At 37.6% G+C, this 16,686-nt stretch overlaps 1 protein-coding gene across 1 annotated transcript in view; it reads right to left on the reverse strand.

The window, feature by feature from the left end:
- Positions 1-16,686, reverse strand: part of LOC133516357 (probable 2-oxoglutarate dehydrogenase E1 component DHKTD1 homolog, mitochondrial) — a 40,503-nt gene that overhangs the window by 3,823 nt on the left and 19,994 nt on the right. Inside the window, exons 9-18 of the mRNA XM_061849263.1 lie at positions 12,546-12,653; positions 10,892-11,049; positions 10,492-10,627; positions 10,027-10,158; positions 8,539-8,641; positions 6,388-6,545; positions 1,875-2,031; positions 1,223-1,425; positions 750-870; positions 171-359 (exon numbers count right to left, since the gene is read on the reverse strand). Of these exons, the coding sequence (XP_061705247.1) occupies positions 171-359; positions 750-870; positions 1,223-1,425; positions 1,875-2,031; positions 6,388-6,545; positions 8,539-8,641; positions 10,027-10,158; positions 10,492-10,627; positions 10,892-11,049; positions 12,546-12,653 (1,465 nt within the window). The remainder of the gene's footprint in view (positions 1-170; positions 360-749; positions 871-1,222; positions 1,426-1,874; positions 2,032-6,387; positions 6,546-8,538; positions 8,642-10,026; positions 10,159-10,491; positions 10,628-10,891; positions 11,050-12,545; positions 12,654-16,686) is intronic.

The raw sequence follows: 16,686 nt of genomic DNA on the forward strand, positions 1-16,686 counted from the left end.
TCATCGGCCTAACCGAGGGAACAATCTTTTAGGGATGGTTAGAGAAATTAAATCTCTCCTCACTATATTAAGTATGGTGTAAACACGGATTGAGAAAATTCTATAATTATATCCGTCTCGAGAATCCAGCAAGGCAAGTGAAAGGTTTTTTATCCCTAAATGTAACTTACTTCTTGCATTGGCATATTTGTCGAGCTCGGTCTGCAGCGCCTGCAGCGGGAAGGGGCTGAGTGCCTCCAGCCTCACAATGGCTACATCTTCGATCCTAGCGCGCACTCGCTCTTTATGCAGCTCGTAGTAATGTTTCCCGCTCACAAGGATGACCCGCTTCACTTTTAGGGGGTCGGCTAATGGGTCGCCTGAAATGTTTTTATCATGGCAAAATTGAGCAACGAAAGCCCGGAGTGGCACGACTGGCCAGAGCTGACCAAGGTCACTACTAGTTAGTACTGGTGAGGGATGCAAAATTCTATAAAAAATATAATAGCTATTACTGAAGATGACAGCGAAGATGTGATGTGTTGACAGCGAAGGACCTCCATTTGTTCCATAGGCTGTCTATGTTACCTATCGAGCTTACAGCCTCCATGAGGTACGGTGCCCACTTACCTTCAGCAGGCGTATTATGATCGCGGTTATTACACATATTTAATAATGCACATACGTTTTATCACGTAGGCCGTGATAAGAACGACCATAGTAAGCCTTCTGGAAGGCATGTATTAAAAAGAAACATGGTTCAAAATTACCAATAACAGGATTGAAATGTGTGCCAGGCGCGAAGTCCTGCAGAGGCGATACCGCGTCGGCCAACCGCAGCAGTATTTTTGGCGCCACCACCATCAGCGGCTTCCTGTAGTTGCGCACTATCTGATATTCGAACAAGCGAAGGTTACTTACTGTAGTTGCTAGTTGCATATGAATTTTGTATCCGGATAATGTTATATTATCAAGGTTATTTAACAATACGAGTTTATTCAAAGTTCTAAGCTCCAAAACATCAAACTTGGCATGTTTGCACGTAACTTTTAGATTTACAGATTTTCTATTTAAAACATTAAAATTGAGGTCAGCAATGAAGCTTAAGGAGACTGTTAATGTAGTTGTAGGAAAGGCCATGTAGAGGCATACGATTTCGGAGTCCAGGCACACCTCTTTATGTTCGGATAGCTGCAGAAATCACTCAACCCTGCAGAAGAAATGCTTGGACCACGCGTTATACCTGTCTTCTTAAAAGATGGAAGTATTGCGCTGGAGTAGTAGGATTGGCGATGTGGAGGCACACAGTCTCGGAGTCCGGGGATGTCTCCTTACTATCAGATAGTTGCAGGAATCGCTCCATCCTGCATGAAGAGTGTTCTGAGCATGCACCGTCGTAGCCGTGTGGTAGCAACATTACTAGTCCGTTGCTTCTCATCCATTTAGCTGTTGTTAAAAAAAAATTACATTTTACACAATTGTAAGTAGAACAGTTCTATCTAAATTCTGATCAGATGAAGACTTCAAGTTATTACTATGACTTCAGATTGAAGTTGAATCGAATATTACTTAAAGGACCTACTGTAACCATGCAGTCCATGCACCATATCAATGAGACGTGAGAACAAAACACAAGTAAATATTATCGGGAACGCCGTGCGAGGAGCCTTTATAACCCTTGGCCGTGGAGCTGTGGTACTGCTACTTAGGGAATTTGGAAATCTCTGAAGGAAACCTAGACAAAACACCTCTTCGGTATTTAGGTACCGAAGTGGTGTTTTGCCAAGGTAGCATGCCTAAACTCCCGCCGTGGGGCAATTGTTCGTAACAAAGTATGTAGATGCTTAAGAATCGTGGGCCTTTGCTGTGCCAACTTGCAACAGTAGTTTACTTACATTCTCCAGAAGCGATGAAAGTATCAACGATGATCTGCGCGCCGTTGTAGAAGTCTCCAAACTGCGCTTCCCAAATGCACAGGTTCGCGGGCGAGTCGTACGCCATCCCGTATTCGTAGGCGAGCACCGCTTCTTCTGACAGGATGGAGTTTGCTACCTGTTAGAAACACCAACAATATATTATACTTTAACTTAATTATTTTACTATCAATTTCAGTCCATTATAGAGTTGAATTTATTGATTTCCAATATTGAATAATCAGCTTTTTCTGGGGTAAACAATTACAGGTTGTAAATGTAGTGTGTGTAGGTATCGTGTTTTAATTTAGAACGGATAAGATTTTTTTTTGTCAGAGGTGCGGAGGTAATCATCATTGGATACTGCCAGCCCAGTTTTAGCAGCATAGCCGACTCAGCTGGGATTGCTCCAGCCGCCTACGGACTAAAACCCTCCACCCTGTCCAATGTTATGGTTCTGAAAACTCGGCGCTATCGGTATACACGTTGTTTTTCGGGTGTGTAACTGTGCAATCCGGGTTATGGATACGGGTTTTTTTTTTTTTTTTTTTGAAAGTTTTAATGTGTCAATTGAAGACACAGGGTCCTCGCTAGGGATACGGGCGACCCTGTGCCCGAGGTGACATATGCGAATGATATTCATGTTTTATGCGATGCCGGGTCCGGCATCACCATCAGTCAAACAATGGTGATGCTCATTTTTTGAGACCCGGCGTTGTTTATGTGTGTGAGCTTTGATGGACCCATGGTCCCCGCATTGAGTATGGGCGGCCATGGGCCCAGGTTGAGATTTGTGAAATTTTAGTTATGTTTTAGGTTGTTGCGTTTTTATTAGTTTTTTTTGGTGAATTTTAATTTGGTTTGTGTTATAATTAGTGTGAAATTTGCGAAGTGTTTGATATTGGATAGAGAATTAGTTTGGATTTTGAATTGGTGAAATTGGTTGTGGTTGGAGGGACCGCAGTAGATATAAATAGAGCACTCAACGGACGCTGCTGCCCGTCCGTCGGTTTTTCCCTTAGTCGCCTTTTACGACACCCACGGGACGAGATGGGGTGGTGCTATTCTGACGCCGGCACCACACGGCGGGTTAGAGATGATAGAGATGATGGGGGTTGATTTTTTAAGTGGGGGTTTGTATTGAAATTTTTGGGTTGAATGTACGATTTGGGACCGCAGTAGATGTTGATGACAATACTCGACGGACGCTGCTGCCCATACGTCGGTTTTCCCTTAGTCGCCTTTTACGACACCCACGGGACGAGATGGGGTGGTGCTATTCTGACGCCGGCACCACACGGCGAATGGATACGGGTTAGATAAGGCGCGTCAGAGGTTAGTATTTTAGGAGTGCTAAATCTAACACAGTATATATCGAAATTACTGAAATAATCATGGCATAGGAAAGAAAACAAAATAATTATCATTTATTATTAGTAGAGATTGCTTTTTAGTAATAAAATAAAACTACCTGTTCTTTACCTGTGCTTGTGTTGCTGTATTCTTTAGTATTGTTTTCTTCTATTGAGGTGTGCAATAAAGAGTATTTGTATTATATTGTATGTATGGATTTATGACGTGAATACATAACGACAATCTCCGCGATAAATAAGCGTTGTCGCTCTATTTTAAATCCTTTATTGAAGTAACCATTCAGTAACACGCACATGGACGTTAATCTCATAACCTCCTTCAGCGCCCGAGTTTAAAAAGGTTTTTCGACGTAAAGCGGTTGGCGACATCAATTCGCCCGTCCCTGGGATTACACTGACATCCCTTTGAAGTATAGTACCTAGTATAAGTTCCCGGTAGTTTATGACTACTTTCGACTCTGACTGATTTTATTACAAACGCAAGATGATATCTTTGGTAAAAGGTTAGTGAACTGCTAGCGGAAAATATAATATGCACAAATGCAGTAAAAACAAAATCGTTTAGTAATCAGTCTTATTGAATTTTAAAATGCATTTTGGTAAGATAGTTCAGAGTCGAAAATATACATAATTTATATAAAACATTTTTTGAAAATGTTTTCTTTTTTTTTAAGTACCTAAATTTTCATTATAAAAGACAGAGTTGAGAATAGAGGTCGATTCGCTTGAAACGAACTGATATTGACAAGCCGATTTCGCACGCACATACATATAAGTGGAGTTCAATAGAAAAGACAAATAATGTAAACAAACCAATTTAAGTAACTTCATTTCTTCATAATCACTTTTTGTGGACAAACATGATTTTGTTTATGATTTAAACCTTTTATTGATATCAATTACTAGTTGAAATATATGTTCATTTGTTCATGGCACTTGCAGGGAAAAACCCGCGTGTCATCGGTCCAACTTACTACGAGCGACTACCCCAAGACTTAAAAGACGAGCCCTCTAATGAAAAATTTAAGAGCCGTTTGAGAAACTTTTTATTGGATAACCCATTGTATTCTATAAAAGAGTTTTATGACCTTACCAATTAGATTTATTTAAATAGTAAGCATATTGTCGACAACTGTATTTTAAGATTAACTATTATTTACTTCTTTGTTAGCTTAATGACGACCCTAATGGTGACATTATTTCTGTAACTGTAACTATTTATTTTCTATCTTAATGACGACCCGTTCTTGGTGAATTTATTTATACAATTGAATTTTAAAAACTTTAGTCTTTTTAAATGAATTATTAATTGTCACATGTTTTTCCTATGTATATAAAGTAAGACAAACCGACAATCACAATATAAATTCCTAAGAATTTACCACGCGTAGTTTTAAGTGAAATTGTATATTGTGAGATAAATAAATCATATCATATCATATCATATCATTATTCGTAAAACTTTTAGGTTATACAAATATTTGACAATGCTAACAAAATCTGTCATATTTGTTTAGAAATATTTTGTCTTTTCTATGTATTTTTTAACTCCACTCAGCCCTGTCTGCGCGTTACGCGCACGGAACGCAAACACAGAAACATCGGAGTGTTATGATATGATTATGAAATCAGTTTTGTACGTTTAAGCGAGCCTGCATACCTATTATATTAACTCTGTGCTGTGGCATAACATTGTTCCTCAGAATAACTTGTCTTTGTGTTTCAGTCTTTTGTATCGGAAATTACTACCCCACTGTATGGAGAAGGCGATGACTCCGTAAATGTATTCTCGAATTTTTAAACTAGAGGTTACACCATTTAAAATAGCGAAAAAAAAGCAAAAAGGAAAGAATCATTACCGACGTACATAACGGACGGAACTGTTTACTTTGCCGGAGATTAAAATTCTTTAGAACGGGACGGTTCGCGCCTGAATATACAATTTTGTAGCGTTTGCACACCCAGCACACTTATGAATGGTTTCGACAAAATGCATCTCATATAATTTAATGTTGGTAGTTTCTGTACCAGGTAGAAATATGTTTAAAAGGACCGAACACAATATGTATATATTAAATATCCATGAACGTGTAACATTTATCTCAGTATAGTAAGCAGCAACTTGAAATGAATCAATTAATCAAGTTTGATTGATCTATGCGGCCCGCTACCGGCAGCTCGAGGGACTATACGAGGTAAGTACTTACCTACAGTTACCTGCATAGACATCTGACCCCCATCGCTACAGGCAGGTACCTATACCTTTTTTTCTTTCACGTTCCTATAGAAATATTTTTTTTAAAGACGACTATTAGTACTAAGTAGTACTGACGATTGACTACATATAACACAAATGTTCCCTTGTCTTTTTTGGTCTGCTTCTTTACATTACGGAATGTATTGTTATACATACGACGATACTGTATGGATTTTAAATTCATTTTCATTTGTTGTAAAAGACACTGACAAATGACTGGATAAGGTTCTCGCGACATCATGTTTTGAGTATTTACTTAGTTTGGCCACTCATTATTGAACGAGTAGGTATGGTCTCGGAACTTAGAGAGAGGTGAATGAAACGAATGATGAATTATTGGAAAAGTGGAAATAAACATATCTATAGGAGCACAAGCATGCAGATAAATAAGAATACTAAAAATGGCTGGTGATTTCATGTCTTGTATAGGTACAGTCGCCATCAAATATATCGAAGCGGCCAAGGTGTTCACAAATATTTAAATAAAGCTTCTATATATCTGATGGCGACGGTACTGACCCACCAGGCATGACAACCCAAAAATCAGAAATCTTATTCAATTTGATACCTTAATCTCGCCCAATAAAGCTCAAATTTGAACTAATTTTCTGTTGTAGGGCTTAGCAAGTTAGCATGCACTGCGATTAATTTTTTGCGGTTACAGTCAGTGCTAGCTTTTATCTAAGAAGCATGCCGTACGTTACACTTTTTGCGGTTCTGAAACAGCTAGAAATTAATCGCAGTGCGTTCTAAGCCTAACATAGATAAATTTGTCTTAACTATTATATGCAACATAAATAACACTTAGTGATTAGCCATGATTTTAATGTTTGTCCGCCAACGACTACACCAGTTGCCAGGTTACCTCTAGAAAAGCCTTCTGCTCGGGATGTATGTGGTTGAGCGGTATGTAGATGTGTTCGGTGGCCTGGTCGACCAGCATGGCGTGCCGGTGGGAGAAGGTGCCGCGGCCCACGTCTTCGCCGCTCAGCCGCACGTTTACACCCTCCATGAGCAACGAACCTGTGATAACATTACGTGTATAGTTACGTTTTTACAAGCTTTTATTTAACTTGCACTGTTAGAATGTATGGGACAAATTTTATAATACTCCAAAAGATCATAAGATTTATAATACTCCAAGATAACATTAAAATACTTCAAAAGATCTGTACGCGGTGGATCTGTATCCATTTTACTCGTATGTCTCATAAATAGTGACACTGAAGGTAATTCAGCACAAGAGGCACAGAACCAGCTTAACATGACCGCAATAAAACTTACATGATTTTCGTATTTTGGCCAATTTAAGTTAACCATGATTTTTTATTTACATCGTTCATGCCAGCCTATTCACTTGGAACGTTCTCGAAGTTAGATGTTTTTACAAGCTTTTATTTACTTTCACCTGACCGTTGTCTGTTTGTAATCAAATCTTGCAAGTTAAATTTGACCCACTTCCCGGTTTCCGATGAAGCTGAATATTTGCATACATATGTAAGTCGGGTGACAATGCAATATTATGGTACCACCAAGTTGATCGGATGATGGAGACAGGAGGTAGCCATATGAACTCTGTGATAAAACAACGCAACCTAATTGTGTTTTTGGGGTTTTTAGAATTGTCTCGATGAGTATTAGTTGCCTGTGGAAAAAAAAATACAGTCAGCGATAAAAACTTGTTCCAAAAATGAAATTTTTGCCAAAAATTTATTTAAATCTCCGAATCTCGTTCGAAACAACAATCTGATACTTTAAATTTTTTAAACTATACTATACATCAGCTGCAAATAACACCAACACCAAACATCCCTACACAGTTTTATATCCAAGTTAACAAAATAATAAATAATATTCTATAAGTGACCTAGAATTTACTTAAAACTGACTATTAAAAATAAAATGAATTGTGTTTTGACATTGTACTAGCAAGAAATAAGTTACTTTTTTATTTTACTTTATTTTATTATTTATTACTACTACTAGTAGTGGCTCTGTGAGCTGTGGACTTTGCGAGCATAACTTTAAACTGAATAATAGGGTGAATAATAATAATAAATGTTGAAACTTATCAAAAACTGAATCGACTAAAAAACTCTATTAAATCATCGAACCTGCTCACACAATTTCACGAGAATCGGTTGAGAATTGCGACCTGTTGACAACATACGGACATACGACAGCATTTTTTACCCAAGCTGAAACTGAGACGTTCGCTAACTCTCGGTCAGTTAAGATTGATCTTAAACTCCGAGAATTTCTTTTCTAATTTATTTGAAATACGAAACTCGATTGTTTTTTTTTATTATTATTCAGGTCTAGCGCTGGGAAACTGCTGGAAGTAAGAGCAATTGCAAGATAGACTATACCTATACAAAATGCTAAAGTTGTTACACTGAGTCTGTCCATCTTAGAGCAACGGATGTAAATCGCCGTAATTTTGTAAGGAGATAGTTTATGGAAAGCTTCCTTGAAAGGGACACAGGCTACTCCTTATCTCGGTCCCCAGGAGATATGAAAAATACCCTTGCCAAGCTGGCGAAAAATACCTACGGACAAAAAGTTACCCTTCCCTTTATTATTTTAGTCGGGGTACCTACTGTGTAAATTAAATGCTCATTTGCTCATATTTGGCGAACAGGGTGCGTAGCCTACATGCTAATCGTTTATGCTCCCGTAGCGAACGAAACACAACTGTCACTGTCGCAATAATTTGTTGCTACATTATCGCATTGGGTTCAGCCTGTAATGATAATTGTATGTGTGGAAAAAAAAAAAAAAAAAGGAGGAGTGATAGAGAGACAAAGCGTTTCATTGTCGTAGCGCAAGCGATTGTTACCTTGGCTAGGTACCAAGCCAACTATTTTATTTATTTAAATTAATTAAGTACTAAATTAACTAAAGGACTTCCTCCCTTTGAAAACCAGCAGCTGGCATATTCGGATTCATTTATTATCAGGCGAACTCAACATGAGTTTGACTGTTGACATCATTGCGAAAAAAAAAGGTTAATTACCAAATGCCAAAGCTTCAGCTGTTGCCCAATCCAGCGCTTTCCCATCTGTTAATTTTGATATGCGACTGTTCACGTGCATCTTTGCTAGATGTGGGTGGATGTTCTGAAACAGCAATATTTCACTTTTACAAGAGCCTTTAATTAAATGAGATAAGTGTAATATTACCTAAAGTACTTACACTTCAGGTGAGTGAGAGGATCCATTATATTTCGTGTCATATCTGTCTGTTTTTAGCTCAAGGCATATCTAGATGGTTTATCAGTAGGGTGCTAAATAAGCCTTGCGAGAAAATGTCGTCAAACGAAATTGTTGCACTAAATTCAGAATCTAATGGCTGAGGTTTGCAAACATGTACCCCCTTATTCATAAACGTGTACTAAAGTTACGATGTCGTTGATCATCGTTTCCCTTTCCATCATACCAATACGTCGGAAAGGGACAAGCGATGATCAGCGGCATCGTAACTTTAGTATACGTTTATGAATAAGGGGGTTAGTGTATGTAGGTATTGTAGCTGCCTACTTACTTCCATGCTTTGGCTCGATAAACCGTTGATCAGGTATTGTGTAAGACAACAGCCGTAAAGACAATCGCAGAGAAGCCGTGAAAACTTCCGACAGTGAAGTTTCAAATTTAGTTGTTGAAATCTAACCCTTATTAAATAAGGTCTAATTTTCCGCGGCAGTCGCTTTGTCGACTAATTCATACGCTAATTCAATATTGTGGGCTGATTTTCTTTCATGCCACCAGGAAAGCGCTAAGTGAAAGGAGAGACGAGGGTAAGTAGGGTGACCAGATCTGATTTACGGTTTTACGGGACAACTGCATTGAAAATTACGGGATTCGAGGTTAAAATACGGGAGAGGCCGTTTTTTATTAAAAATCAACATTAATTTTTTTATTCAATCTATTTTAAACGGGTCACTCACGTATTTTAATTCGAAAAACGCTCGACACGTTTCACTCCGTACCGAGCAGGTCGTCAGGAGCTTGCGTTGGCGTCCGGCGCAGACTGCGGGCCGCACCCGTTTTTAATATATGTATTTAATATGTCTGTGTCTCACGGAACACGGAAGTTTTGTAATTTTTTTATTACTAACATTTGGCATAATCAATTAAATATATCTTGATGAAATACTTTAAAAAACAATATTAAATATTTTAAAATACAACAATTTTTATATTATCTGGAAAGGAAAATGTGAAATAATCAACATAGGTAAGTATATTTATCATTAAATGCCATTGAATCATAAAATTACGGGACAATGTACTATCCCGTATATTGGTTTCGTCAAGTTACGTGTCAAAATTCGTGCCTGAAATACGGGACAACCCTTTCTGAGTTGGCAGTAAAAAAGTGGCACTACATCAGTCCTATTTTTATCTGATTGACGCAAATACCCGAGAACGGTATGAGATGCGAAGAAATACTGCGTTCTGTAACTTGGTATCGTACGGCCAAGTTAGGAAGGTCACATACTCACAAACTCGCTAGGAGTGTGAACAGAGGCGCGTCCGACGGTTTGCAGTAAATTCAGGTCCGCACCCGTGTCCCAGGTCTCGACGGCGCGCGGCGCACCGCCCATGCCGACCCACTGCTCTTGGTAGTACGAAGCCTGCAATATATGTTTGAGAATAAGCTATGAGAAGTCGTTGCCGTTAAGGTCGTTACCGGTATACTTATAATTCTAAATATCGCCCTGCATTGGGAATATTCCTTTGATATTCTAAAATAGTACTTAGGTAAAGACATGACATGAGTTATCCAACTAAACGACTAAAATTATATATGAACAACCGATAGAGATAGCAAAATACAATGACGCTGTGATGACGCTTAATTTGTGTGCAAAGAGTGCCTACCTACTACCACAATATCTAGAGTCGTAAACAGAGTTTTGATGTATATTTTTTTAATGTTTAACATTTTCGTGTTCTTAACTTCTTACCTCAGGTTTATAAGAATTTGCAGCTTCTAATTGTGATTGTAAATATTTGGTGTATTCAGCTGAAATGTTTTGGATTTCCTTTTCTTTCATAACACCTTCCGATACTAATTTTTCTGCATAGAGATCAGGAATTGTTCTGAAACAGTGAATATGTCAATTCATTCGGTTTAGTATTTTGAATCAAAAATTTAAAATCGTATCAAGTTGTATGGGTTACCATGGCAACACACTAATAATATTAGACTCATACCGTTCGAGAAATGGGCCCATTATTCGAGGAATGGGCCCCAGTGCTCTCAGCTTTGCCATCATTCTCTTTTAGCCGAAATTAATAAGGAATAAGAGGGAGGGACCTGCATGGAAAGAGGAACTGTATTGTTGAGTTAAATACCAGACTTACTTGCGGTTGTGTATGACCTTGTAGAGCAGAGGATTGGTAAAGGTGGGGTCGTCGACCTCGTTGTGGCCCCAGCGCCGGAAGCAGTTGTAGTCCAAGAATACGTCCTTGCGGAACCGCCGCTGATATTCAAACGCTATGTTCGTTGCCTTCTGGACTAACTGCATAATAAGAGAAAGAGTAAACCAAACGTAAAGAGCAAAACAGCTAAAACAGATTGAACGTCGGAAGTCAAACAAAAATCTTGTCACCTTATACCTAAAGCCATGAATTTGGTGGACACTGAATTGGGAATAGGGGATACCTCACAATAAATCGATTTTCTTTTAGTCAAATTTAAATTAAATAAGTAACTAAGTAACGTCAAGAAAATCAATCAAAAGGCTTTAAATAGTAGATTGTTAACCAAGGGATAAAAGGCACCCAATTCTGTAGAGGTAAGGTCCTCCAAGACTGAAATGGTGCCTTTCACCAGAGTTAAACGCTCTACTTTTTATTTCGGATACGAAGAAAGTAAAATACATGTGCATTAAAAATACGGCTAAGTATAAACTTCAGTAGTATTTCTTGATCGTAATTTAGGTAAAAATATCTTTATATATGGAATGGTGAGGCAATTAACAGAATGGAAATTGTAATTGCTTACCTATCGTAGAAAAGAGAAAAAAAACGTACTTAAAGTAAAGTGCTCTAGAGCAGATCAGTATCATTTTCTGCACACTTTTTAAAACAACAACGGCCTGCTTTCAGAGCATGAGAAATGAAAAAAACATAAGTTTTTTTGTTTGAAACTTTAATGGAAATAATGATAAATGATAATATATTTTTCCATCAACATTTCCTATTGTTTAGTGTTTGTGTACCATAAACAAATGCGAGACGATATGTCAATGTATGTGACCAAGTATAAAAATATTAAACAGAAAAATAGTTCGCCCGATGCAAGTCTTCATGAACAAGCAAGATTAAATTGGTAAGACGGTGCCATATTTTCCGAGTGGTTTTCCTCGCTTTGCTTTTCAGTTTTGTTCCCGATCTAAGCCGGCTTAGGAAAAGTTCGATCAATACGGCGGTCACTGTATAGGTACAGTGACCATCAGATATATCGGAACTTCTATTGCCAAAACGTTAAAGTGCATGTTTAAGCACCTTGGTTGCTCCTGGCTTATATTTGCTGGCGACTGTACGCACAAATTTTGATTGACACAATTTTCTGATAGTCAAGAATATACGAGTAAACAGAGGATACAGCATGTCGCCCACTTGTCAGAGTCACTGACCTGTACGTGTCACTTTCGAGAAATATAATTTTACGGAAACTGCCTATATGTTACCTAAGTAATATGTTTTAAAGCATATACTTCGTGTCATTCCCGCGTCATCGGGATTTGTCAAATCAACCTTTATTAACATGACAATACGAGTCAAGGCACATATCTTCGTGAATGACACGATCTTCATATATAATTGATTAGTTAATGTCTATACCCAGCCGAATTTTATTTATGAATATTACAATTTTGCTCGAAAATTGAGTGCAGCTCAGAAAATATGTGTGGTCCGAGTGCTAGCCGATACTTATGTGATCGGTATAGCGTTAGTTATATATTTTAACATTTATACATATAATTATACAATATATTTTCTAAACACTGACCTCTGGGTGGTCGGCGTTGACGTGTATGACGGGAGACGCTATAGTCTTCGCCAAGTCTGTGACGTAACGGCAGGACCGTCCTCGATGAGCAGGCAATGTGAATCCGACCTGTAAAATATATCTAGTAAATAATAATATAACACTTCTGTTACATAATTTAATTTCAAATTCTAACAACAATAATGTTGCATAATTTTTGACTCTCCGGCCCCACATATAGAATTGATATACGATTTCTGCTTGACCCTAAGTTGCTTGTAATAATTAGTATCTATCAATGAAGCACTACTTTCAAAGTAACCTAACAACTCTGAAGCACCAGGCAACTATCATCAATCACTATTTCAATTCGTAGGTACAAGTAGGATGTAAATAAACCCCTGTCGCTCCATTTTTATGGACATAATCGTTATATATTATACCTGTAAAATAAATCACGATCACATTGAATTGAATGTATCAGAAGCGGAACACTCGATTTTCAGCCATATTTGGCGCGAGAAAATTACAAAGCCCCTTAGTGACATTCGAACTTTAAAAAATATACCCATTTACGGAGCGAGCGCGAAGCGTCTCCATTTCAGCTTGGGCAAAAATGCTTTGTTATGTCCGGCTGTCCGGCTGTCCAGTACAGTTCGTATTTATCAACTGATTCTAGTGAAATTTTGTGAGTAGGTTCGATAAATAAATATATGTTTTTTTTATTTGTCCATTCAGTTATTTTCAAAATGGCGGAGCTATGGGTGATTGCGAGATCTAGCTCGAGCCAGTAGATATGAATATGTTATTATTATTACGCACAACATCTCGCTCTCACTAAGGTGTAAGTACCTATAAGCGAGGTGCATAGGTATAAAAATATCAACATGAGATAAAATTGCCATCATTTTATAAATTAGAATTGACCTCCTTGTTGCCTCAGACTACAATCTGTGCTAGGTCAAGCGATGAGTTTAGGGAAGCGATCATGTATCTACAACACTATGTTCGCACAGAACATTATCATGCATGAATATTATGATTCTAGAACCGTCGTTCTAAGCCAAGAACCTAATTCGTGACATTATATTGTAACTCGACAATAAGACAGTATGTTCACAAGAAGTGTAAACATACTTAATTGTATTTCGTCGTGTTCAAGTATGTGCAATGCAATTTTTTTCAAGAATCAAGAAAACTAAGTTTTATCGCTACTAGGGACAGGACGCTCTTTTATTATTCAAACTGTAGTTTGAGACTACATACTTACAAATTTCACAATACAAAAAAAAACGGGCCTCCGTTATTAAGGGTACGACAGGGACTTAAATATTTCATTTTGGCTGTCAACACATTAAATATTCATTATTCATAAAGAAATAGAAAGGGTTTGAAGCACACGTAAATGTAACTTTGGACTTGCAAATATCCAAAGGTTGTCTATCTCTGACCGCACATTAGGTAGGCCGCACACTCATTAGTTATTAGTTAGGTTAAGGTGTATTGGGATTTTATAGCAGAGGGTTTAGAGTAGAGGCTGCTGTTTTTTCTTGAGGGCCTAAAATGGGGATTTTAGATAACGGAACTTACTATAAGCCCGGTATTTTTTTTAGTTTGTCACTTACACACAAGATTATCTGTTTCAGCGATAATTATTTCTGCCCACATCTTCACCTGCAGCGCCAGCGAATGATCCGAGATTTGCTGAATAATTGGAATGCGTATCTCCCCAATGCACAATTCCGTTACAGTGTTCCGTGGAAATTGAGTTGCGTCTCGGACGGAATAACGGGGATCACGAGCCTGCCATATACGTAGGTAAGTCAGGGAACTAAATTGCTGAGGCATTTAGGATTTACTTTACATTGCACATTTCATACCGTTAGTATTACCAACCAAATTAACTTGAACTCTAATGGGTTAACATTTTAAGTCCGCGACTGTACGTGCAGCCGTTTTCCAGTACAAAGATTATCTTCGGAATTTAAATATTGACTTAACGAGGGAATCTCTCTATGGCTCTAATTAAACAGTAAAGAATATCGTAATCACTTATCACTGAGCAAGTGAGCAAGTATGTAATATTTATAGATAAATTTAAGACACGATATAAAACTGCTTTAATAGGTATTTACATGTCATTGCTCAACGCAATAGTAAATTACGATGCAAGTTCGAAAAATAGGAACCTATTCGCACATGTATCGTACAACGTTTTACAGTACATATGGCCCTTTAATTTTCTATATAGTTACGTAATGTACTTAGTGCGGTAAAGTGGCACCATATGTACTGTAAAAATATTAGAAAACTTTCCTTCGATTTGTGATCTACTGGTAAACTGAGGTTACTTTGAAACGCGGGGAAACATTAACCATTGATTTTTAAAATGAAAGGAATTGGTTTCTAAACGATTTCATCATGTATTTCTGTTAATGCTGCCAACCAAATCATATAATTCTTAAGCGTGCGTTCAAATATCAACTCTCCATTTCTCAAAATTCAATGACAAGCCCCGCGATTCAAAGTACCCCTACTTTACGATACTATCTAGAGTTGATAGAGATGATCAGCTCGCGTTGGGTTTTCTGATTCCTAATAAAAATAAGAGATCGACAATCTTTCAATGTAGTATCTTATGACAGAGGATGTGTTGTTAGCCCGTGCAGACTCATTTAATCATTCCAGCCCGTAAAGATATTCAAATACAAATACAAATACAAATATTTATTAATAACAAAAAGTTACAAGTCATTTCTTGATAGTGAGTACATTCTGTACTTTATACCTTGTAATTACGATTATAAAAACACAGTGTTGAATTAATTAATTATTCATTATAAAATCAATGTATAAAAGTTCAAATTATAATAGTAACAACAATATTATTTATATAATCAGAAACAATAATATTATTTACTTTAAATTATAATAGGTAGGTTAAAGTATTCTGCTTCATGAAGCGGCTTATGCAAGTGAAAGTTCATTATGTACTTTTTCCTACTCCTCTACTGTTATCTGTCATTTATGCATTCATTAACACGAATATAAGAACATACATAAAAGGTTTCAAGAAAAGTCTATATTGTCTATTCCTCATAAAAGCTCTTGTGCTTTTAATCGCTATAACGTTACTGCGATTAATGGCTACCAACCTAACAAAACCAAAACGAATACAGTTTTAAACTAAGTGCATTGCTGCCAACTTACAAAATATTAATTTGGTTGCATAGTAAAAATAATTACTTCATAAGTCAGAAACACGCATGTGACACCCGTAATACAGCAACACCCATAGACTACGAAGACCGCTTAGCGTTGCTTGTTAGTCTCCTTAGGCTACGGTGGCCAAAATTGAGAAAAAACTGTCCAAAAATTTAATTTAGCAAGTAGCAAGTACCAGGGCCTCATGAGTTACGAGGTGTCGCCGACCGGCCGGCCGCGGCCCGGGGCGGGCTGGGCGCGTAACAAGGTATGCTCGCGCGTCTTGGCTATATACTTTTGCTGTAATTTGTTTACCTAAATTAAGATTTATTTGTTGACTCGTAGGAAAAATATTGTATGCAACGTTGTATAAGTAGGTCAAAAAATGCTCGTGGCGTATTCCTTTACAATGTTCGCCTACGCCTTCGGCTGCGGCTCACATTGTAACTCACGCCACTCGCCTTTTTTGACCCTTCTTATACAACTGTTGCATAAAATACTATAACAACACGGGATTAGAAAATGTATGCATCGGCTAACCGTATAGTTTCCCACAAAGCCTCGCATGAATAATTTGTTCCAGCGTTGAGAGTTTTGCTCCTTTCTTCCATTTTGTAAACCAAGATTATTCTATCCTGAAAAATATTGTGTAGTGTAATACATGTATAACAAGCTTAAGCCGCGCAAAGCGAGCTCTGGACAAAGAATTTACGTACACTGTTTCTACTAAGCAGTAATTTAACTTCATTATAAAAGATTGAGACCCCGAATGTAACTCTTGTGTTACTAACGAGGGTTTTCGGTATAAGTAAAACCCAATCGGCCAATCAGTAAAATTGTATAACATTTGTTATGTGTTCGGTGGAAATCATTATTAACTTCATCATATGTGGCCTCTAATACGAATGCAGACGACAGTTAATTACCTAAGTAGACCCTTAAATAGATATAATATACA

This window comes from Cydia pomonella, chromosome 3 (assembly GCF_033807575.1).
Source record: "Cydia pomonella isolate Wapato2018A chromosome 3, ilCydPomo1, whole genome shotgun sequence".
Lineage (NCBI taxonomy): Eukaryota > Metazoa > Arthropoda > Insecta > Lepidoptera > Tortricidae > Cydia > Cydia pomonella.